At 38.3% G+C, this 25,210-nt stretch overlaps 1 protein-coding gene across 1 annotated transcript in view; it reads left to right on the top strand.

Moving 5' to 3' along the window:
• Window positions 1-14,318: 14,318 nt before the first annotated feature.
• The window catches only part of LOC127431611 (ephrin type-A receptor 3), a 92,203-nt gene continuing 81,311 nt past the window's right edge, over window positions 14,319-25,210 (top strand). The window contains exon 1 of the mRNA XM_051682119.1: window positions 14,319-14,512. Coding sequence (XP_051538079.1) covers window positions 14,425-14,512 — 88 coding nt within the window. The 5' untranslated portion in view covers window positions 14,319-14,424. The remainder of the gene's footprint in view (window positions 14,513-25,210) is intronic.

Here is a 25,210-nt window from a genome sequence, read left to right as displayed (position 1 = left end):
GCATAAAGGTAATCAGTAAGACTCCAATGGTTTAAACCATGTCTTCTGAAGTGATCTAATTGGTTTTGGATGAGAACAGACCAAAAAAAAACAGTGGACGGGACTTGATTTAATCTGTTTTAAAATGATTGGACTGAAAAGTTGGTGCTGCATACCAGAATGTATCCAGGTGGTTGGAGGAAAGGGTTGAAAATAAAAGAGATTCATAAAGTCATTTAAAAAGGAGATTTGTTCCAGAAGCGGAGCAAGTTGATAAAAGATAACATTGATGAGCATTTGTTTTTTTAATCGCACTCAATAAGACATGCATTAAAAAAGTAAATAGGGTCATTATATAAACCCCATTTTGTGTTTCCTCAATATACCTCCTTCTTTAAAGCACAAAGCTTCAGTCGCAAACAAGTTACTTTGGATTTAGAGAATAGGAATTCGAGGGCTTTGAGAAGACGGACATTTTTTTATTTGGAATATAGTAACATGCTATGATGAATCATTTATATTTATGCATTCGGCCAGCATTTGTTTCCAAAATGCATTCTAGGTAAACATTTGATCTGTTTGTTTGTTCCCTGAGAATCAATCCCATGATCTTGCTGTTGCTTGTGCCATGCTCTACCAATTGTGCTGCATGAACACTACAGGAATCATTCACAATAACTCCAGAAACGTGCATTAAAAAAGTAAAAAGGGTTCATTTGATTTCATGATTCATTCACAATAACACCAGAAACATGCAACAATAGAGTAAACAGTGTTAATTTTGATTTCATGTCGACTTTAAACTCTTTTCCCGAGGCAACTATTAAAAGGCTGCGAAGAAGAGATAGTAGGCTTGAGTTTGCTTAAGGGATTTCAGTCTTTTAAATAAAGAGGTTAACTGGGGCCATGGCAGACCAGTGACGTTATAGGGGCATAAGGCCCAGCTGTGTGCCTCTGATTAGGAAACAGTCTATATGATGAGGATTTGAGGTTTGACCCTGCATCTATCCAGGGATCCTCTGGGTTTAGAAAGAGAGGGTGTTAATAATGTCAACGTATGGCCAACAATAACACTGTCATCCCAAGAGATGGAAAGAGGAGGAGGAGGCTAAATAATGTGTGTAAACACTGCATGAATGCTACACAGATATACTAGAAGACCCTACTTTATAGAAACATCATCTAAAGCAATATCTAATCCTACTGCTGCTGCAATACAAATTTTGTTTTCGCAAAACAGGCCTAAGCATTCTTAAAAATATCCCTCATTCTCATGAGTATTTGAATCGCTGTAGTCCAGAAACCTGAAGTTGCATAACTCTGAAGGAAAACCCTGCATGTTGACCTACTTAAGGAGACCGTAAGAATCGACTATAGCCAGTTTAATGCCACCCCGCTCTGCAGCTGAATGCATGTGAGATGTCTTATCACTAAATATTGATTAAATTAGGTAGAGCAGCTGTTTGATAATGAGATCTCAAGTAATTACAAAGACTAATCTCTGCCGGAGCATTACAGATTGATTTGTTTTGATCCATTTCTGTGCCTTGAAATTGAGAAAAGCAGAGAGGATTTTTTTTGTCAGTGCTTCTATGACACAGACGATGGAAGCAAACCCAACAAACCCGAATACAACATCACAGAGCCAGTGCTGCAAAAAGCATCAAGTCTCTCTTGATTATTATATAACCACGCCAGAGGGATGGAAGTCTTTTTTCTCCTCTGTGTTCTAAAAGAGACATCCAGTGCCCACTAAAGTGTTGAAGAAGAAGACATATTCAGATATATTACAAAAATAAACAATTCTGACAAGTTTTTGTTCTTCCCGGGTTGTGTTTGTGCATGAGTCTAAGGAAGCAAAATGCAAATAAAAAGAATAGAGAATATGAAATGGCTTTGCAAAATATATTAAATGCTTTTAAAAGGCGCATTAGTATAGCGTTAAAATGTTTTCTTTTTGAATAGTACACATTCATAATACTTCTATCAATTGCTCATACTTGGGGTCAAGGATGTAAACAAACTTAAAGGAATATTCCAGGTTCAAAAGTTAAGCTCAGCTGACAGCATTTGTAGCATAATATTGATTACCTCAAAAATAAATTCTGAATAAAAAGAAATTCTTTAAAAAAAGAAGCAAAAATCTGGGTTCCAGTGGGGCACTTAGAATGTAAGTGAATGGGGCCTATCTGTAAATGTTATAATATTTACTATTTCAATAGCATTCACCTTATTCAGCCCCGCCCCTTTTCCGTGCTCCACTCTAACTAAATAAATATAGTTGCACCCCTCCCCCATCTCGGATTAGCACTCAAAAAATCTGCTCACCTTAACTATTGACCTGTTTCATGTGACGTTACTGTATGACCGCGGTGCCATGTTTGTGACTAAAATTCCATTTACCTTCAATGTGCTGCGCTGTGGGATACGACAAAAGCAGGCTAAATTTTTGTTTTTATTTATAAATCATGAAAAGGTGATACTGCTGTTTAAGTACCAGAGCCAAAATGTCTTTTTTCCCCCCCAAAAAAGTGTTATCTTTTAAGTGACACGGCTTCATTTTGCCAAAGTCAAGCAGCGCTGAAGGGGGAGAGCACAGATAAAAACACTTCTGGGTCTGCTCATTTATTCAGACAAGCCAGTTATCTGTACACGTATCAATTATATTTATAATACCATCAATTCGGATACAATTAAACTGGAAATACATATAGGACGATGTTAATTATAACACCAGACTGTAAAAAGGTATATGATAATTGCAACACATTGTAATAAATAGAAAAGCTCTATAATGTGAATATATAGTATATTATTAACATGTATATACTAATGTTTGTCAATAAACAACACATCATAAGATCATGAAGCACACACTTTATTCACACTGCCAGACTACAATGTAAACATTTTATTCTTGTTCACTAATATGCCTCGGTTGCTTTCTGTGTATTCCTCATGAGTTAAAGGCAGCTCTTATATTCATACAGACAGGATCATCACAGACGTTTTGTAATATTTTGACCAAATCAGAGCAGAAAACAACACAAACATGTGTAACTTCTGAATGAGAGACATTTACGCTGATGTACCGGTAGGCATGTGTACTCGCCGGCCACACATCAGACTTGCCACCGGAGGTAAAATATATTTAAATGTCTGCGAAAGTCAAATTTGGCAATATTTGTGCTGACATCAGACCTGTATAAACCTTACCTGGGATTTAGCATGGATATCGATCAAATGCATTTTTTGAGGTTTTTCTTGACATCATTTTATGGGTGTTTTTCCATTCACCGCCATTGTTGCCTCCCACTGATGGTCACAAATATGGCGGCTACGGGGAAAAAGAGACATCACTGAAACAGGTCAATAACGTGATGGGTGAATGACATGAGAAGATGGTCAGAGGTGTTGTAAGGAGATATTTTTAATGACTTTGTGTTGTCTCTTGGAGTTTCATGAGCACAGAGGCATATTAGTACATCCACAGCGTGAAGGTAGGATCTTGTGTATTTATGAATGAAGTACTCTTGTTTTAAAATCTCCCCACTCTGCTTTCAGTTGTTATGACATCCTCTGAACACTTTAAAATACTAATGATAACTTGACAACTCTACAACATGTAAATCCACTTTGCTAGTTAATTACACTTTGTCATCAACACCATAGATATCTATATAGAACCGCTAAAACGGAAGTTACGAGACAAAATTTTCAAGGTGGCTGTGCGCTAGTTTCTCTGGCGCATAAGGTGAATAGCAACAAGACATAAGCAATATGCATGTTAACATGATTTTAGTGTGATAAATTTGCTTGCTAACATTTTCTGTGTAAAGATATAGCCAATTTTACAACTTCGTTGCCATGACGATGTTATGTCAACAAACCCTAAAACGACTGTAAAAATTACGAATTAAACAACTTAATACACAAGTTTTAACAAAAGAATTAATGTGTGCTTTAATAAAATGATAAACTTCACATTTCTGCCTTTAAACCTTCCAAAAATGGGCCTCATTCACTTCCATTGTAAGTGCCTCACTGTATCTGCAATTATAATGGGGGGGGGGGGGGGGGGGGCAGTTGTTTAAAGAAAAGGATGGAGGAGTCTAAATTATTTTTTGTGGTTATCAACATTATGGCACAAATGCTGTCAATTTAACTTAAAAGGAAAGGAATATTCTGGGTTCAATACAAGTTAAGTTTTATGTAATGTATTTAACTTGACTTAAAACTTAAAAAATAACATTTGGTTTATTTAACTTTGGTACGTAACCTTTGTTAAAGAAATGAATGATACCTCAAACCATGCGGCTTGTTGAGGAGAGGTGTGATATTACTATCTAAGTGATCTGATTTACAATTTTCACCTGGCAATTATAAAATAGGTGAAAAAATCTCATTCTGAAAATCTCATTCTGATATTCTGAGACCTATCTCTACGTTAGATTTTGAACTCATCGGTTTTTAAACTTGGCATCACAGAAAGTCTTAGACTGAACTTGCAGACTGCTAAGACTCTGTTGTGTGGTTCCTGCAGAACGGAGCCATCTGGGACAGGTTAATCAAGGGCCATGCCACTCTGCAGTGATCTGCTTCTGCAGGGCCCCATACACTGACCCTGGGGCTCTGTCTTCTGAATGAGAGCATTGCCCTGTCTGCCATGGAGCGGAGGCTAGGTCTGAGGTCCCTCCCGCCCCTCTGGAGAGCAGGCATTGTGCACTTGCCTCTTCCCACACTCCTGCTCACCTCTGGTGGGCGGAGCCTGGACCCCCGTCAATCAGCCAGCATGCAGTCCCTGATGCACCGCAAGCCAGCACAAAAGAGCTCTTTTGTTTTTGTTTGGTTTTGTGCAGTTCTACAAAAGTGTCTGGTGCAGGGAAATAGAAGGGGGTTCCTGTTTGTCTCTTGCAGGTTACTGAAAGTTACTAAGGCTTTTCTTGTGGTAAAATTGCACTGAACATGCACTAAGCTACTTCTAGTAAAAGAACTTCATCGCTCATGAGTTCAAAACCTCTAGAACTCGTTGGCAACAGATTTAAAGTCTAAAAAATACTGAATGAATCGCTCTGAATGGACAAACGCTGAGAATTCAAGGCCAATTGCCTGACTAAAGTTCTGCGGCTCTGTTTGTTTAAATACTTTGGCACTACTTGTAGGATTGTTGATCTTGTTTTGCTGTTTGAATGTGTGGCCCACCCTCTGTTACACTGTGACTGCATTAGAAAGAGACAGGAAGTGAGAGTGCAGACTGAGGATAAAGGATTTCAGTTACCGATGTTGATTCTTTTTGTATTTTTGTGGCTCTTTGACAGGACCAATGTTTAAAGCTACACTAGCATCCCTCACTGGAAGTGTTCCACTAGATTTGTAAATTTTCTGAAGAAAAGTACATGAATATATTTTCAGAAGAAAATGTGAGTGGTATGCAGTTGCTAGGGCATTCTAAGTGGTTGCTAGGGCATTCTGATAAGTTGCTAGGGTGTTCTAATTACTTTGTGGTTGTTAGGAATTTTAAGTGGTTGCTTGGGCATTCTGAGAGGTTGCTAGGGCATTCTGAGTGGATTTTAGCACTTTGCTATGCAGTAACTAGTGTATTTTAAGTGGTTGCTGGGGCATTAGAGGCTGACGTTTTCAGACGGTCTCTTACCACACCTTCCACAGTTTCAGCACATTTTAGCACAATGTGTGGACTTTTCAGATGGTCCCTTCCCCATCGTTAAATTAATGATCTTAAATTATTTTGCCGTGACGCCATCGGACCAGTTTAGATATGGGACATATTGCGTCCCAAATTGATTCAATACGGGAAGCATTATTTCATCTTTAAATACGGACGATCCCGTATTTTACAGGATGGGTGGCAACCCTAGCTATGAGATTGCTTGGGCTTTCTGATGTGTTTGCTAGGATATTCTGAGAGTTTGGTAGGGTATTCTGAGTATTTTTGAACAAGTTGCTATGTGGTTGCTAGGGCATTCAAAGTGGTTGTTAGGGTGTTCTGAGTAGTTTTTAACACATGCAGTTACTAGTGCATTCTGTGTTTTTTTTAGCACATTGCTGTGTGGTTGTTTGGGCGTTCTGAGTGGTTGCTAAGGTGTTCTGAGTGTTTTTTAGCATGTTGCTATTTTGTTACTAAGATGTTCTGAGTGGTTGCTAGATGGTTGCTTATTGGGCCAAGTCTATGGGATTTTTTCACCCGTTTAATCATCCACCAGGCAAAAATTGTAAGTCTGATCAGTCAGAAAAGTAGTAGCAAACCTCTTACATAATTTACAAAATTTGAGATATAATCCATGTCCATAGCACAAAGTTTAATAATTATGGTTAGGGTTTTTCAGATCCCTTACACTAACTATGAACAACAGTAATAGTGAGTTTTGCCATAGCAAGCAACATTTATTAAGCTTTTGTCATAACATTTTTCCTCAGTTGGACATAATTTTTAAAAGCTTTTAAAAAGTGATTTTGAAATCTTACGGTGCATGTAGTTTCAGTTCATTAACAATAATAATGACAAGCTCTACTTTTGGCAACTGGTTATTTACCATAACCATCATATTCCAAGGAGCATGGGGCACCTAGAGTAGGATAAAGGCTTTTAGAAGAACTTATTCAACACAATTAGACCACTGCAACCCATTTAGAGGTATTCTTCTCTATATTAAATGCTCTTCCCATATGCAGCAGCAGGGTTCTGGAGATCCAGAAGCAGGGGCCCCTGCTCAAAGTTCAAGAGCTCCACTGTGAACCCCCCTCCCCTTCTAACCCCATCCACCATGGTTACACATTCGTGATAAACAAATATAAAAGCATGTGGCTCTTGGCTGCAGCTGACATGATCGTTCGTGCTTTGTCTGGCCTCTGGAACTCACCAGGGCTCATTAGGCTCAGGCTTTCATGCATTAGCCTACGGGAGGTCTTAGGTTGATGGATGATACGTATGTATTTGTCATCCCTGTTACAGCTGTCAAAGTCCAACCCTCTTGATTAATAAGAGCAATCTCGGATGCACCTCTGATTTTGGATTCAAAGGCTGATGGGTACAGATTCTCATTCCATCGTGCTGAATAATGGAAAGGGGTTATGTTAGGGATGTGGTGCAGATTGAGATATTGTGGTAGACACGTCGTGACCACATCTCCCCAAACAGGAAGGTCCACTTGACATGGTCACTGATGCATGCAGGAGAAAGGAGGGGGTGATTAGTTATTTAAGGAAAGGGAGTGTTGGCATTTAATGTACAGGCAGAAGAAAATAACTTATGTGAATTTCTTTAGTGAAATACAAATGAAGATACAGTATTTTGCAGAATGTCCTACTGTAGCTGCTTTTGTCCATTAAAGGAATAGATCACCCAAAAATTATAATTCTCTCATCATTTACTCACCCTTTTGCTGTCTCAAACTCATATGATGCCTCTCTTGGAACAAAAACAAAGATTTTATGACAGAAATTTGATGTGTATTTGTTCATATAATGCAAGTCAGTGAGGTCCAAAACTTTCAAGCTCCAAAAAGGACATAAAGGTAGCATAAAGGTAATCCATCCGACTTAAGTGGTTTAACCCATGACTTGTGTTAAATGACTTGTGTGCTATGTTTGAATTTTTCTGAAGCCATTTCTATTAAAAAAAAATAAAAAAAATAAAAAAAAATTCAGTCTAAGGTGGTTTGCTGGTCTTGGTCTGGTTGGTCTGTTTGCTAGTATTAGAAGGGTTTTGGGCACTTGATAGCTGGTCAGGTTGAGAGACTAGCTTAAGACCAACATGGCCAGATTGGGACGCCAGATAAACCAGATAAAACCAGCTATCCAAACCATTTTAGGCAGATTTCCCCCCCCCCCAGCAGGGATATAAAAATCTTTGTGTGAGGAACATGTTGATATGTAAGTTGTTATTTGCTTGTATAAAACTGTTTGGAATGACATGAGGGTGAGTAAATGATGACAGAATTTTTATTTTGGGCTGAAGTTTTACCTTAATGGTGCAGGAGAGTTTTCTCTTTGTTTAAAGCACAAAGGTGCATTACAATTTTGCTTTTTATACTTTATTTGTCTTATTTATGTTGTTTGCTGCATGCGCAGAGTAGGCACATGTTCTCTCCAGGTATTCTGTCTGTCAGCAACAGCATGATAGACAGAAAGAGAAATGCAGACAGAAAAACTGAGAGACAGACACCAAGAAACCTCACTGCATTTATATTTCACCTCTGGTGTGTACAGGCTTGCCTGAGCCATCACAAATACGCCCCGCACTCCTCCACACACCCCGGGCATGGTGCCTGATTATCTGTCAGGCATTGGTGGAGGGGGCTTACACTGTAGAGACATCTCATTTACACTACCTGACACCACATTTTTTGGTAGGTGACAGGGCTTCTACGTGGGAGGGACCAGTGTGCAGAGTGGAAGAATGGTCGCCTTTCTCCAAGCGCAGTAAATGTATAGATTTGACCTTCATCTTTAAATACCAACAATTGAGGCTTTTGTCTTAAGGGACCTGTTGTGTTTGTTCAGTTTGCGTCCCCGTGCCTGTGATATGACTTTCTGTCTGGCACGGCGAGGTTAACATGGCAGCACGTTACTGCAGCAGAGCGGCAAAGTGACTTTGACCTAAACCCTCCTCCCTTATCTAGCTGCCCATAAGTAATTGTCCCTGACAATGGGTGATGTAATTTAAGGCCATCACCAGTGCAGAAAAATTCCACTTAACTCATACAAGCAAAGCAAATAGTAGGACGAAACATTCAAGTGACTGGCACTCTAAACACACGTTGAGAAAGACAACAGCTGCCACAATTCACTTGCAGCACACTGAAAGCAGATATATTGGTGTGATACGTAAAATACAAGGAGGTAGTTGATTAGGCAGTCACTTTTATCAAAAGCACCTTATAATACACTTACTACAGGGAAAATCCACAACAAGCAACCAGAGGTCATGTGCTAGCTCTTTACAGGGCTCCAACCAAAAACATTCTGGTAGCAGCCCTTAAAAGATTAGTTCACCCAAAAATTAAAATTCTCGTATTATTCACTTACCATGGTGCCACCAATATGTGTATAACTGTCTTTCTTCAGAAGGACACAAATTATGATTTTTAGAAGAAGATAGAGCTCTGTCAAGTCCTTATAATGGAAGTTCGTGGGTGCCAGCAATTTTACGGTCTAAAAGTCATATTTCGACGGCATAATAGTAATCCACTCCAGTCAATCAATGAATGTCTTCTGAAGCAAATCGATACCTTTGTGTAAAAAATAAATCAATAATTAAAACGTTATTAACTTTGAAAAAGAGCTTCCTGCCAGCAGCTAACACGAAGCGTGACGTAAGCGTGTCGGCGGTTTCACATGTGAATTCTGAAGTGGCAAACGAACCACACACGAGAGTTCAGCCATTTCAAATGAGCTGAGCCCTGGATGGAAGTGCCGATTTAAAGTTAAAAATGTTTTAATTATCGACTTGTTTCTCACATAAACCTATCAATTCGCTTCAGTAGACATTCACTGATCGACTGGAGTTGCACGGATTACTTTTATGCTGCCTAAATGGGACGTCAAAGTGCTGGCACCCGTGTACTTCCATTATAAGGACCTGACAAAGCACTATCTTCATCTAAAAATCTTCATTTGTGTTCTGCTGAAGAAAAACAGTCATACACATCTGAGATGGCGTCAGGGTAAGTGAATAATGAGAAAATGTTCCTTTTTGGGTGAACTATTCCTTTAAATTCACCACAATTAAACTGTGTCTGCTGTATACAATAAAATTCTCCTTATGGAAGGAAATCCATTCATCCATCCATCCATCCATCCATCCATCCATCCATCCCTGTTTGAAAACTGTATATGTATATGTATAGGCTATATATATATATATATATATATATATATATATATATATATATATATATATATATATATATATATATATATATATAGTTGAAATCAGAAGTTTACATACACTTAGGTTGAAATCATTAAAACTCATTTTTTAACCACTCCACAAATTTCATTTTAGCAAACTATAGTTTTGGCAAATCGTTTAGAACATCTACTTTGTGCATGACACGAGTCATTTTTCCAACAATTGTTTACAGACAGATTGTTTCACTTTTAATTGACTATATCACAATTCCAGTGGGTCAGAAGTTTACATACACTAAGTTAATTGTGCCTTTAAGCAGCTTGGAAAATTCCAGAAAATTATGTCAAGCCTTTAGACAATAAGCCAATTTGCTTCTGATAGGAGGTGTACTGAATTGGAGGTGTACCTGTGGATGTATTTTAAGGACTATCTTCAAACTCAGTGCATCTTTGCTTGACATTATGGGAAAATCAAAAGAAAAAAATTGTGGACCTCCACAAATTGTCCTTGGGAGCAATTTCCAAATGCCTGCGGATACCACGTTCATCTGTTAAAACAATAGTATGCAAGTATAAACACAATGGAACCACGCAGCCATCATACCGCTCAGAAAGGAAACGCACTGTGTCTCCTAGAGATGAATGTAGTTTTGTGCGAAAAGTGCAACTCAATCCCAGAACAACAGCAAAGGAACTTGTGAAGGTGCTGGAGGAAACAGGTAGACCAGTATCTATATCCACAGTAAAATGAGTCATATATCGACTGTGGCATGGTGAGCAAGAGACAGACACAGTGGGTGTGGCGTCAAGCCTCGGAGAGGCATTTATTGGAAATAATAATAAACGTAAAATGTCCAAAGGGTAATAAAGTGTCCAAGGGGGAATGGTGTTCATAATAAAGGGGGAATCTGGCATTCTCGCAGTGAAATGGGGCTCTGTGAAGGGGCGGGGTAGTGTCCATAGGATATCCCAGGCACGGGCTGGCTCAGTTGACCGCTCACGCTCCCCTCCAAGGTCCACGGTGCGAGTGGCGGTGGCGTCACTGGTGGCCTGTCTTCCCAGGCCCGTGGCAACCGTGAGGGGAAGGCGGCCTGGCATCTAGCCCGTCAGCGGCAACTTGAGCTGTTCACCCCCAGCGACTCATTAACACGTCCGGGGGTCCGAGTAACGGGTCCAGCAGCACACCATCTCGTCCAGCTCCGAACCCTCCCAGCTCTGGTCCTGGGCATGCGAGGATGCCAGTGTGTGCACACGTGGAGATTTGAAGCCAGCTCCCTTCCTAACTGACCTAAGACAAGGAATGTCATCTACATTTAAATGTCAGGGATTGTGATAAACTGAGTTTAAATGTATTTGGGTAAGGTGTATGTAAACCTCTGACTTCAACTTGTACACATACAGTATATACTGTGTATATATATATATATATATATATATATATATATATATATACAGAAGCAATATCACACGAGCAAGAGTGCGATATGGCCCTACATCAGCACTGCTGTGATTCATCCGCAGGCACAAGGCCACAGGTCGAGTGCCGTAGATAATCACAGCAGCGCTGATTTAGGGCGATATAGCATGATTGCGAGTGTGATATTGCTTATATACAACAGTTCAATGAACAAGTACATTTAAAAAAATTAGAAAAAACTGAGTACAGTCATAAAAATGCATTTGTGCATGGAACTACTTTCTTACGCGACAGATCAGAATCTGCCATTGCTGGTTCAAACCAAATGATGCGTCCAAGCCTTTGTTAGTAATTCAAAAATGTCACTTCAGAAATAGCATCACGGCTTGTGCTGTTTCTAACAAGTTATTGGATAAACAAGGACAGATGTGTGTGTGTGTGTGTGTGTGTGTGTGTGAGAGAGAGAGAGAGAGAGAGAGAGAGAGAGAGAGAGAGAGAGAGAGTGTGTGTGTGTGTGTGTGTGTGAGAGAGAGAGAGAGAGAGAGAGAGAGAGAGAGAGAGAGAGAGAGAGAAAGAGAGATGGCACGTGTGCGATCACCAGTTGCCACACCCAAGCAGAGATTCTGTCAGCTTTCTGAAGGTCAGCTTTCTCAGTGGAAAAATAGCGTCCAAGCGGGGGTATTTCTCCCAATTTTATGGTGGCCTGTGCACAAGTGTCATTCACTATAGGAATCACAATCTCCTCCACCATTTTAAACAGTAGTTCCTCTCCAATGTGGAAACTCCAGTAAGAGGTAAGCGCCTTGAGTTCTGTAATTAATCAGTCTGTTGTGTCTCTCAGCTTTGATGAGCCTTAATGCTGAAGTTGTTCGTTTAAAGCGGTTTAAAGTTATTTTCTAGCTTTAGTAGTGTAATAGTAATACAAGCGATCACGTTATATATATATATATATATATATATATATATATATATATATATATATATATACACTCACCAACCACTTTATTGGGTACACCTGTACACCTACTTATTTATGCGGTTATCTAATCGGCCAATTGTGTGCAGTGCAATACATAAAATCATGCAGATATTGGTCAGGAGCTTCAGTTTATGTTCACATCAGCCATCAGAAAGGGGAAAAATGTGATATCAGTGATTTCGCCAGTGGCATGATTTTGGGTGCCACACGGGCTGATCTCCTGGGATTTACACACCCAACAGTCTCTAGAGTTTACTCAGAATGGTGCCAAAAACATCCAGTGAGCGGCAGTTCTGTGGAAGAAAATGCCTTGTTGATGAGAGAGGTCAACAGAGAATGGTCAGACTGTTTCGAACTGACAGAAAGGCCATGGTAACTCATATAACCACTCTGTACAATTATAGTGAGCAGAATAGCATCTCAGAATGCCCAACCTTGAGGCGGATGGGCTACAACAGAAGAAGACCACGTCGGGTTCCACTTCTGTCAGCCAAGAACAGAAAGCTGAGGCTGCAGTGGGCCTACCATCTGTGTATCTCAGCAGAAATCGAAATTCATCATACCAAGCTATGTTTTTCCAGTCATTAACTGTCCAGTTTTGGTGAGCTTTTGCCCACTGCAGCCTCAGCATTCTTGGCTGACAGAAGTGGAACTCGACGTGGCCTTCTGCTGTTGTAGCCCATCGACGTGTTGTGCATTCTGAGATGCTATTCTGCTCACTACAATTGTACAGAGTGGTTATCTTACCATAACTTTTCTGTCAGCTTGAACCAGTCTGGCCATTCTCTGTTGACCTCTATCATCAACAAGGTGTTTCCGTCCGCAGAACTGCCGATCACTGGATGTTTTTTTTTTATTATTTTGGCACCATTCTCAGTAAACTCTAGAGAATGTTGGGCATGAAAATCCCAAGAGATGGCACCAAAAATCAAGCCATAGTCAAAATCACTGAGATCAAATTTTTTTCCCATTCTGATGGTTAATGTGAACATTAACTGAAGCTCCTGAACTGTATCTGCATGATTTTATGCATTGCACTGCTGCCACATGATTAGCTGATTAGAAAATTGCATGAATAAGTAGGTGTACAGGTGTTCCTAATAAAGTGGTCGGTGAGTGTATGTTCGGTAAATCTTTGAGTATTTTCGAAGGTGTGGGGGTCGGGGGTGGTATTTCAAACACAGACTTGATACTAGTCACCAGCCATACTTACACTGAAGATGGAGCGGTAATCCACACATAAATGCCAAACTGATTGCCTTAATGCTGTAAAGTTTAGTTTTGCAAACTGCTTTTGTACTTCAAAAATGTACATGAATGCACTATTGCTTTTGTAATAACTTTTGAGACTGTTTATTTATTTGTGATGTTGATTCACTAATATAACTAGATGTTATATTATATATATATATATATATATATATATATATATATATATATATATATATATATATATATATATATTCTCCTGCAATGGATGCTGTTTGTGATGTTAAAATTGACGGAGTAAGAATATTTTAAGTGCCTTTTTTTCTTTCACTCTGAAACAAATAGCGAGTGAAACATGCCCACAAAAATCATAGCAATTCTCATATTTTGATCCATTATGTAAGTTTTCTTTAATGCATTTAAGCAACATTATGGCACATTTTGAGTAGGATTATCCTACTCAAATGCATCTGACATCAAATAAACAAGAATTAGGTTTTAAGTAATATAAAAGTAATCCAACAGCAATACCTTAAATTATGTTGCTAACTACCATTTTAGTCATGTCATTTTAAATCAGGAGATCCCAGATTACAATTCAGAAGTAATCTAACCATCACTGTACATACTGTATATATAATGAAAAGCACTATAAAAACATTTTTATCCAAACTAAAAAGAGTGACTTTTTACACAGCAATGTAGAAAGTCTTCCTCTCTTACTCATGCTAACACACGCACGCCTACACGCACGCATGCTCTTGACACCACGCACACAAACGCGTGACGCCCCCTTCATTCACCCGCTGTGGACGGAACAGCTCTCACTCCAGTATTGGATTCTTCTTTGTACAGTGTCGCTGTTTCTTCGCTCCTTTCCTCTCCAGTTCAGCCCAGTTCTCCTGCGCTCTCACCGGCTCACCAGCCAAAGTTTACGCACAGGGATGCGGGCGCGTAGAGCAGCCTGAATATGGCTCTCTTTAGGATTTACTCATTTCTCATTCTTTTCCACATATTAGTACTGTGTCAAGCCTTAAGGAATTATCCGGATAATGAAGGTAAGCTATACAATATTCGCTGTCATTTTCGTGTTCTTTTGATGTTGGCGCTTGCGGAGAGCGCATGGGTTTCAGTGGACTTTACGGCTATGAATGATAAATGAATCAAGGATAACATTAAGAAGCATGCAGATTTGTTTTTGTTTTTTTCCCGGGGAAATCGCATTAAAATGTAATGTTTTAAAGATAAGACATGCCTACGACAGTTAGAAAACATTAATATACGGAGCCTGTGAAATGCAGGATTCTTATGAACATTCTTTTCTGAGGGTTTGTAATAGAGTAGCAAGAGTAGCAATATTTTAAGCATTTTGGAAGATTTGATAAGTTTTGTATTAACATTTCTGAGTTCTGAGTTGAAAGGAAACATGTTGATCTATTACCGTGTAACACAGAAAAAACATTCTGAACTGTGATGAGTGATGCAGGCCTCTGGCTGTAATCAGTGGTCGATTTGTACATGTTTTTTTTTTTTTTTTTTTTTTTTTTTTTTTTGAAGGAGGATGGTGTAGTCATTCATTTATACACTAATACTTATGGGTCATTGATAAATATGGTTTCCAAGGTGTTAAAATGAGAAATCTTTAAAAAATTTAGTTTAAAACACTTGTGTTATGTTCTCAGAAATGTAATCTTTGTTTCCAATTTGGTTTTTGGTTTCATAATTAAAAAAAAAAACCTTTTAAACTTTAAAATTGTCATGTGGTGAACCATCAAGTAAAAAGTATTATAATACTTTATTTGCACCCTGAATACATGAGAGTATAAACAACTTAATCATTAATTTCCAAAAAGTGTGCAAACACAATTTACAAGGTAATATATATATATATATATATATAATGCATTTTTAAGTCAACATTATCAAGTTTCCTCAGGGTTACACCACATGACTTGAACAAAATGTGCCTTTTCATAAAAATGTCAAAATAAATATCAGATGTTTTTTAAAACTTCTTGCTCAGTCTTGAGGGTCTAAAGGTGTCCGCTCTGTGTCAACATAACCCAACATGTTGATTACACCCAATTACTTCTGTTTGTTGGTCAAAAGCGTTTTAAAATATTTTTAAACACAATTGTTTCACTGCTTATTTATTTTTATTTTTTTCAAGAAATAACAATAAACTATTATTCTGCACTAGTCATGCCAACATTTCTTTTTTCTGGAATTTCACTTTTTAATGAGACTTTTTTTTACTGTCTCTGGACACCACATGACTTTTTTATTTTAAGCCTCAGAAAAAAAATATCAATATGACTTTAAAGTCAGAAATTGAAAATTTGCTCATCATAGAAGAGGTGTATTCAAGTAAATGGTTTGTTTGAATTGCATTTTTTAATGTATTTTTAATTGAATAGATCTGGACTAAAATGAGCGTCACTTCATTGACCCTTAGAACATGTAGCCATAATATGCACCTGTGACCCTCCGTTATTGTATTTTCTGATGAATTTTGTGAAAAGAATCCACATTATGATCAGGAATTGTTTTTAGATCACTCACCCACTGTCACAGACGCATTTTTCTACTCCAGTAACCAAACTATTAAGGATGGGCTACTAAGGATGCTTAAACATTTGTGTAAAAAAGTTGTTCTACACACAAAAGGGTTTTATGGGCGAAACCCTAAAAATTGTTTGAATTAAAAACATGTGCATGTTGTAACTGTACACTCGTCATAGCAATATCTTACCTTCTCTTCTTTTTAATAAATAAGACCAAATATTTTCTTGAACTGTTCTTTTGGCCATTTTTGAATGTGCACGAAACGTTTGCAAACTTGCATTACCTTCAGTGGCGTAAATTTCATGTGAACACTAGAGTCACTAAAGTCAACCCATCGCTAAACTCCGACATGTTTGCCAGTGTTTTCCGACAACCAGTGTCTTTTCACAGTAGAGAGAGAGAGCTCGAGCGCTCAAGGTTGTCAGATTGCGTTACTAAAGCGTCGCCCTGCCAGAGTATTTCCAAACTGTACAAGTGTCAAGATCTAATTGGGGGATTTCACCTATAGAAATCTGGCAACCTCACACGTGGAAATAAAATCTGACCGGCTAATCACCCTTATTTAAAGTCTGCTATTTATCAAATGTAGAAAATTCAGTATTTTATTTGCATGATTAGTTCTAAGTAATACATGACACAATTGATCTAAAGTGGATGGTAAGGGGGGGATGGTGGTTTTAGAGGGGGGATGCTTTTTGTAATTTCTTGCAACAAGGGGGATGCCATCTCCTCGCAACCCCCCTCAACTCGAGCCCTGGCTGTAATAAATGAATAGACAGCACAACATATTCCAAGTAGGTTAGCATAATTCAGAGAAACTGCCAGTACTTTTAGAACAATGTTCAGACTAGTGCAAGCTGTTTAAATGTACAGTATTGGATGCACTTTTAAGTTTGTGGTTTGATGTGCATTTAACCAATGCCATGGACTGCTTGGACAGGTATTGCTGTGAGCAATGACAAATGGAAGCGAGACCCTCATTTGCTTAATTAAACAATTAATTAAGATAGATCAGAGAGTTAGTCCCAGAGAGTATTGCTAGGCAGTGACATCCAAACCTAAAGATCACATAGTTTGACCTTTGAAAGTGATCTAATTTCTGTTATGAAACTGCAATCAGCCAGAGGTTGTTTTGTAAAGGGACGTCATTAAGATTACGTATAAATTTTACTCTCAGTTATGGTTATAGAGCTCTGTGATTAAAGGGTTTTGAATTCTTTGTTGACATCAATAGAAATAATAATATTACAAGAATATTAATAGGAAATTCTTATATGATATTCAGACTGTATCTGTATTGTGTTTACAGAGAAATAATGCAGTATGTCATAATTTTAGCTACAATAATCCACATCGATTTGTTCCATGCAGACCCCTCAAATATCCAGACAATAAATTAACCTCACTGGATTAAAACACATTTACTCCTCAATATTGTTATGAGATTAGGATTAAGCCACACATTGTGCTCTTGTCAAAAGGAACGTTCAATGGTGGATTAAATTCACATTTAGGCAGAATAATAGATAGGATTTACTGTAGAGCATTTAACATGATGTCTGTGGCAGACTGGAGGCTTTGCGAAATTAAAATACACTTTGCTGGGCTTTGTCAAAGGAAGTCAAATAATCAAATATGTAGGGCTAGTTTTTTAGTGTTGCTTTTTTTAAATACATACACACACTTGATTCACACAATAACTTTTTATGTACAGGTGTAAATCGCAATTGAGCTCTCTTCATGTTACAAGAGATATGCACTTTCTATAATCACCAGATGGTGGTCTCCCTGAGGTAATTTCACTATGGGTTGTATATGAGTGTTTTTGTGCAAGTATGCATCTGTGCACGAGTGTTGACAAAGTGTTCAATAACTTCTTGCTGTGGAGTTTTTGTGTCTTGTAAGCATTTAAGGGTGTTAGAAATCTCCCATATTGACATATGTTTGATTTGTGTCCTCTGGCCAAACCAGAACACATCAGCTCAGATCAGCACATATTTAATGTTAATGACTACACTGGCCAAATGACTGACTTCCTCAGCACATTTTCTGTTTTTGGAAGACATTAGTGCAGCGTTTGGATATTCACACCCCTCTGGATATAAAAAAACCAACGATTTTGCAGAAATGTGTCAAATTTTTTAGAACATAAAAATGCAGTCCAAACTTGCACAAAGAGTTTTTTTGACTGTACAAATTGTCCTAAGCTGCTTCGCTGGTTTAAACTGGTCTCCAAGCCTGGCAAAGCTGGCTTTCACCTGGTTTAGCTAGTCAACCAGTTAGTCTCCCAGCCTGGCCAGCAGACCAGGTTAAGAGACTAGTTAAGACTAGCAAACCATTTTAGGATGATTCAGCAAGGTGAGAACACAGTTTATATATAGGGTTGTTTAACTATTTGTGGAATTAATGATAGGTACCATTAGGGCTGGGTGATTAATAAAATGTTATTTTCAATTACGATTTTGACTTCCAATGATTGATAATCGAGATAAAACGATTATTGTCCTGCATTCCGTTTTGCAATGAAACACCCCGGTGTTATATCTTTAAAGCATCTTTTATTAAAGTTCAAATAATAAGAAAGCGGGTTATGAAAATAAATTCTGAAACCGGCATTTCTCTGTGTGGTCAGCGCTGCGTCTATGAGTTGCGTGAAGTGACCGGGGAATGATTGAGTCTTCTCCCGGCTGATGCACACTCTGGAACAGGGACGCTCGTCACTCGCACGTATTTGCTGCAGCTAGATTATAACATGATGGATCGTGACGTAGTGAATCATAATATATGTGTCACGTTCACTGTGTATCTTATCATGAAGAAAATCGGCGATAAGCAGCTTTATTAAGAAGAGAAAGTTTGTTTTTTGTGAGTTAAAGATGGATCGAAGTGAACATAAAAGTGAGAGAGTGTAGCCCATTATACACTGGAACAAAATATGTTTTTGATTAGCCTTTTTTGGCTTGTTTTCCAAAATGATACCTAAAACTCCTTTAAAACAACGTACATTTGCTTTAGGAGCTATACTGCAGAAGAAAAAATTGTTATCGGAGAATGTTGAATACAACATTTAATCAGGGCTCGACATTAACGCTTGTCTGGGACAAGTGGATTTTTGAAGGGGTGAGGGAAAGAGAATTTTACGTGACCGACCGGACAAACAGACTGATTAAAACATAATAACTAAAAAAATAACCAGCTATATTTGTGATAGCCTAGGCCTGTGTCACTTATTAGAAAGTTCATATTCTTATTCTGCTGTTGACAGTAATCCAGAGCACGTAATTTTATAATTTGCTAGTGATCTAGTAACAGCTGCGCCCTGTTTGACTGACAGGCGGCGTATGTGTGTGTGCTGAACATGCGCATGTAAGCTAATAGACCTGCTGCTGGAAATCCACTGTTAAAAAGACACTTTAAAAAAAAAAAAAAAAAGTTCAGTAAATGCATGATGTTTCCAAAGTCAATGAGTAATCGTGTTAAATAATCATGATCTCAGTACTGACCAAAATAATCGTGATTATGATTTTTACCATAATCGAGGAGCCCTAGGTACCATTGACACCTTTTGCGTTGTCTAAAGATCTTTTCTGTTTTAATAAGCGCTGTCTGCTGCCCTAGTGTTTTGCTAGTTAGCGCTAAAGTCCCCTTCATTAGCTCCTTCTTTGTGCATGTTCCTACTGCATTTAGTGATGGTTTCTAATCTGCTTTTGTTTCCCTTCCTGGCACTCCGGCAAAAATTAGCATGAGAAAAAACACTTTATGTTTCATTCAGCAATGCTCAAAGGCTCTGTTTCTCCCTCGTTCTTTCTCTCTCCCTCTCGCCATCCCTTAGCTACTGACATTGAGAGGAGCCTGTATTTGCATCTCTCTTGTTTGAGGGTTAATGAAGTCTGTTGATCAGTCTAACCTGTGGCCTTTGTTTTGTTTTTCCGAGGGAATCGGTCATTTTTTCCCTCTCGTTGGTTGAAAAAGGTTTAAACATATGCTTTAAGCACTCGACTGGTATTTACTTTGTTCCTTAATTGTCATAGATACATTTAAAAAATCTGAGGCTGCTTCCCCACTAGACTTTTGGTGCGATTCCCGAGTCCATTTAACATCAGACTTTGGTTAGTGTGAAAGTGGTTTTCCTAACTTGTGTGTGCAACTGCACTTTTATTCTATAGATGCTATGCTTTAATATATTATCGATCATCTGAGTTAGAAACAGGTTTGGGTTTCCAGCATTACTACAACAACAACAAAAATGCAACCACTGGGCCTCATTACATTTTGAATGGTGATGATTTGAAAATGTTGCCTTGTATGGATGGATCGGATGTCCAGCAGCTGTATTCGCTGATATCATGCTGAGAGAAGAGCTATATTGATTAATTTGTGTGCAAGTCTGGTCGAACTCTCAGAGCTGATTTTATCTGTAACTAAGTGTCAGAACCGTTAACATAAGAGGTATTACTTTTTCTGTCTCCTGCTGATCAAAGCGGCACACCTTAAACCTTATCACTCCACACTGTAGATCAGACAGCTCATGCGGTGACGAGTCTCATTGCCTGTGGCATTTCAGAACAGAGACACGAGTTCCGTGATTCAGGGCTGGAGAGCTATGTGCGTTCTGCTGGGTTATACGCCACGTGAACCTACTGAATGAAACAATTCATTATCATGAGGTTACTTTATGCAATGGTTTTCTTTAGTTTACCTTGACTTGAATGCATCAGCATCAAATTGTATCTTGTGTTGATCCCTGAGCCTGGGGAAAGGAGAAATGTAGTTATTTTTGTTTGTATCTCATTTCAGTCTCATTAGTTATTTTTCTTTGTACTATCTTAAAATCAGAGGTTTGGTTTTTGCTTCAGGACTAAGATTTTACATTGGACATCAAGTGATGACCCAACACAGTACCAAAATTGTTTATAGTCCAGAAGTAAAAAGTTATGTCCTTAAATGAAATACTGAATTTTATTAAAATGACCATGACTGCATAGGCCCAACAATATGCAAAATTAAAAAGGCTGTATAGCAAAATGCATAAACAACAAAAGATGTGTGATTTACCAGCCTAAGACATGGAACAAAAAATGGGCTAAATTGAATTGCTCCATGTGAATGCACAGCCTTTGATGTCAACAACAACAAAATATATAGAAAGGGATTTCTCCTCTCTTTAAAACCCTATTTACCCTAACTATTTATTGTTAGTTGTGTTTCATTTTAGCATTGTTTTTCATCCTTCCCTCTGCAACCCTTTCAAAACAGACCTGTAACCTGAAGTTGAGAACCACTGATCTAAATCTCCATGAATTTACCTCAATCAGAGGCAGAGGATCAACTTGTATCTAGCCTATCAATCAGTGGTCAAAGGTCATTGTGTTTTATCAGCCACCCTTTTTGTATGAGGGTTTCATGTATTTGCATTTAGGACATCTCAGTTCTGTCAGGTAATTAGACTTGATTTAAAAAGATCCTTGGTGTGTACGTGTGCTTACATGTATTCACATGTACGAGACCCTTTTAGCCGTCATCAGCTTTGATCTGTCATTATTGTGCTGCCCACTCCGTCACCTTCATTAACATACTCTCTGCTCTCTTTTCTGCCGGTTCTATTCTCAGACTTAATGTTTTTTAATGTCTGAGATGGTGTGAATTCTGCGTTCCTCATTAACAGCACTACACTTATCCCTGATGGTCATCTCTCTTGGGGGTTTGAAACTTGTGCGCTTCGTTTCCCAGGATATTTATTGGATTGGACCCCCGCATATTGTTAATGCATAGGCGTAATTGCTTAGAGACGCATTCAGAATTTTAAAGTGTTTGGTATGCGCATAATGACTAGCTTTTTTTCCCCCCTTGATTGAAGTTTAATAAGTATGTTAAAACAAATGAGATTTGTATGCTGAATTATTAGTGATGTTAGCATCACTATAACACTTGCTAGGGTTAGGGATTTGAACAAACCCCAAACCCTAAATATCACATTTTGGTGCATAGCTCTGCTGTACAAATAAAACTGAATTGAATTGAAATGATACTTCAAAAAGTGCGGATGGGTGATTCTTATGAAACCTGTCAAGTAAATGACCTGGTCCTATTGTACTCCAAAATCAAAAGAAGCAAAAAATAAATTATGTTTTAGGGAATGAAGCCTATTTAAGGGCATTTTAAGTACTATTAAGATTTTTAACTTTGTGAGATTAGTTTCCTGACAGTTATGCACATTCGCAACATGAATAAAGATGTCATTATGATATTCTCATTACCGCAATGTGATAAACTGCCTTTCATTTTTGATAATTTTAATTTAAAATGAATTGCACAACAGCATATTGTTTACTGTAATATAGTACTAAATTACTGTTACAGGAATAAAAATCATAATTGAAAACAATGGGAATAGTACAAGTAAAACATCCAAATGCATTACGGTAACGAGAGTTGGGAAAGGTGGGGTGGGGTAAAATGTGCCTACTGTAGGTGTCCTGAAAATAATGTCACAATGCAAAAAACATAGGCTTTATTTTCTTTGTGCACAATATAATTTCATATATTTTTTTTTATAAATTTGAGGATAAAAATGACCAGGACATTTTCTTGACTGGTTTCGTGAAAATCGCCTGGCAGAAGATAAACTGGTCAAAAATTTCAGAAACATATATTGACGAAGGATCCCAAGCCATATCTTGGAACCAGAAGATCATAAATGCTTTGGTGTGGGCTTATTCGATTTTTGGCCAGTTAGCACGCAGAACACCCTAGCAATGCCCTAGCAACCACTCAGGGCACCTTAACAACTGTATTGCAAACACCAACAACACCATAGCATTTTGGCAGTGAGTTTTGCATGGGCAAGCATATTTTTATTACATATATTTGAATGTAGATCAACTGTAGATTTCGGCACCAGCAAACCTCTTCACTTCGTCATTGGTGTCCTGAGAAGCTATTAATTTTTATAATCAACCCAGATTAATCTCTCTAAAGACTTGTGCTGTTGTGTTGTTGTAACGCATTGTGTGCCCTCTAAAGATTTGATGTCCAACATGGGTGCGGTTTTATGGCTCACATTGAAGCTTACTGCGAGTTTCTGTTGTGTGACTTCAAACACATACACACTCACCAGTATGGCAGTGGGGGTCTGAGTCGTTTCTGTGCTTCTAATGAGACATCCCAAGAGTGCCTTCCCTGCTGTCTTTTGCTAACTAACACATATGGGTCACCATTTCATGCCATGTCTGCCAGCCGCCCATTTACACCTCTCATCATTAAACAGACCTTGGCGTGGCCTGTCAGTCGTGTCTGACACGCATTACACACGTTATTAGGTTAGGAAATGGCCCCAGTGTCCACAGCCTTTCACCATTATGATTCACAAGCTGATCTGCTTCCTGTTTAAAGACAGCAGATAGAAAAAATAAAAACATGTTTATAGTCACAGTTTTATGAATCCAGGCTTTCCGTCAGGAATTTTCATCCTGGCTCAGGCTGGTTGATGTTGGTTTGGTGCAGGATGATGTCTAGTTGGTGAACCAACAAACAGTAGTCATGCGGTTTACCAGATAAAGGTAAAGCTTTTTGATTAACTCGGTGTTTCTGGTGAAGCTGGTTGATCAAGGACATCTTGCTGGTTAACCTACTAAAGAAGCCTTTCAAGGACATCAGTACCCCATCCCATACTGTTTACCACCATTGTAACAATTTACATCATTTGAGATAAGTGTTGGACTATGTTTGGCTAACATGCTAAAGCTAGCAGAAACACATTGTGTATGTTTGAAACGTCACTTCCATCAGCTGAAAAACGCAAAAGCTTCCATGTATTAAAAAAAAAAGAAGAAAAGTTCCATTAGAGACTACACTACACTTTGAAATTTCACACACTAGATGGCCGAGTGCAAAGTCCATTGTGTAAGTGAATGATGTATAAAGCGTCATTTGGGACACAGCATTAGTTTGTGTTTGTATAGTCCATTGAATTAGTTTATTTCAAAATATCAAAGAAAACTTTGATTTCTTTGATATGACCCCTTTGAACATTCATGTTTCATTCGTAGTTTATTAAAACAGGGTTGTCAATGGACATTAGGAGATCAGTCATGGGTGTCAGGCTGTAGGTTTTGGATCAGATGACTGTGATGGTTGTGCAGGATGGGGTGGATCTCTGTGGCAGGTCTCATCAGTCTGTTGAGACAGAATGGAAGCTCTTTTACTGCCCTCCCTGTAGAGCGGACCTCTGACTCCACAAGAGCAGTGACTGACAGGAACTGCTGACTGCATGACAAATATCTTCTACCACTTCTGTCAAGAGACAGCGCTACGATACCAATCTTGTATCGTAGATTTGCTTTTTGTGCTTTGAGTGGATTCTGCGGAAACTGATATATCTGTACATGCAGGCTCTTTGTGTTTTATGCTTGAATAACCTTGTCGTCTTTAAATTGTACAGTTTTATTTTCAAATGTACGTGATTTATGAGCACATAGAGAGTAAAAACAGAAAGGAAAAAAAGTTGCAAAAACACTTCATAGAGAATAACTGATGAATAGGATGAATGAATAGGAATACATAATTTTACGGCCATAATTTGTTATAGCAGACTCAAAGGGATAGTTCACCAAAAAATGAAAATTCTGTCATCATTTACTCACTCTCATGTTGTTCCAAATCCACATGACTCTCTTTCTTCTTTCGTTTGAGTGTTCCAACCAGCCCAACACAGCAACATTGGTTCAACCAATGGTGTGAGTTTTGGGGCGGGCTTCCTGTTTGGCGGATAGGCGGAGGAGTGTTTTCGAAAGTTGTTAGAGAACAATCATTATTTTTGTAATTCCATTTAGTTACGCTAGTGGAGCGAAAATTATACACTTCACCTTTAAGAATACATCTAAAACCCTGTAGGGCTTGATTAAAATTAGTTTCTAAAAGGGGTGGTTAAAAATATAGATTTTCTGATGCATCGCGATCTTCATTTTGAACGATCTTGATATCGATTCTTAAATCCTAAAATCAACATTTTACTCTATGCGCAACTCTCTACTACAGTGAGAGGAAATCACTCGCATTTGCAACCAAATTTCACGCTATGTGACTTAAATTTACATATTTGGCAACTGGCTGATAAATGCGTTGATCCACTGTATAATTATCAGCATTAGCTGGGAGTGAGAATTTCTTTCATATGTAATCAAAAGGAACAT

Source organism: Myxocyprinus asiaticus, chromosome 41 (assembly GCF_019703515.2).
Source record: "Myxocyprinus asiaticus isolate MX2 ecotype Aquarium Trade chromosome 41, UBuf_Myxa_2, whole genome shotgun sequence".
NCBI classification, from domain to species: Eukaryota; Metazoa; Chordata; class Actinopteri; order Cypriniformes; family Catostomidae; genus Myxocyprinus; species Myxocyprinus asiaticus.
The sequence above is the reverse complement of the archived record's forward strand: the minus strand, read 5'-3'. Positions and strand labels throughout refer to the sequence as shown.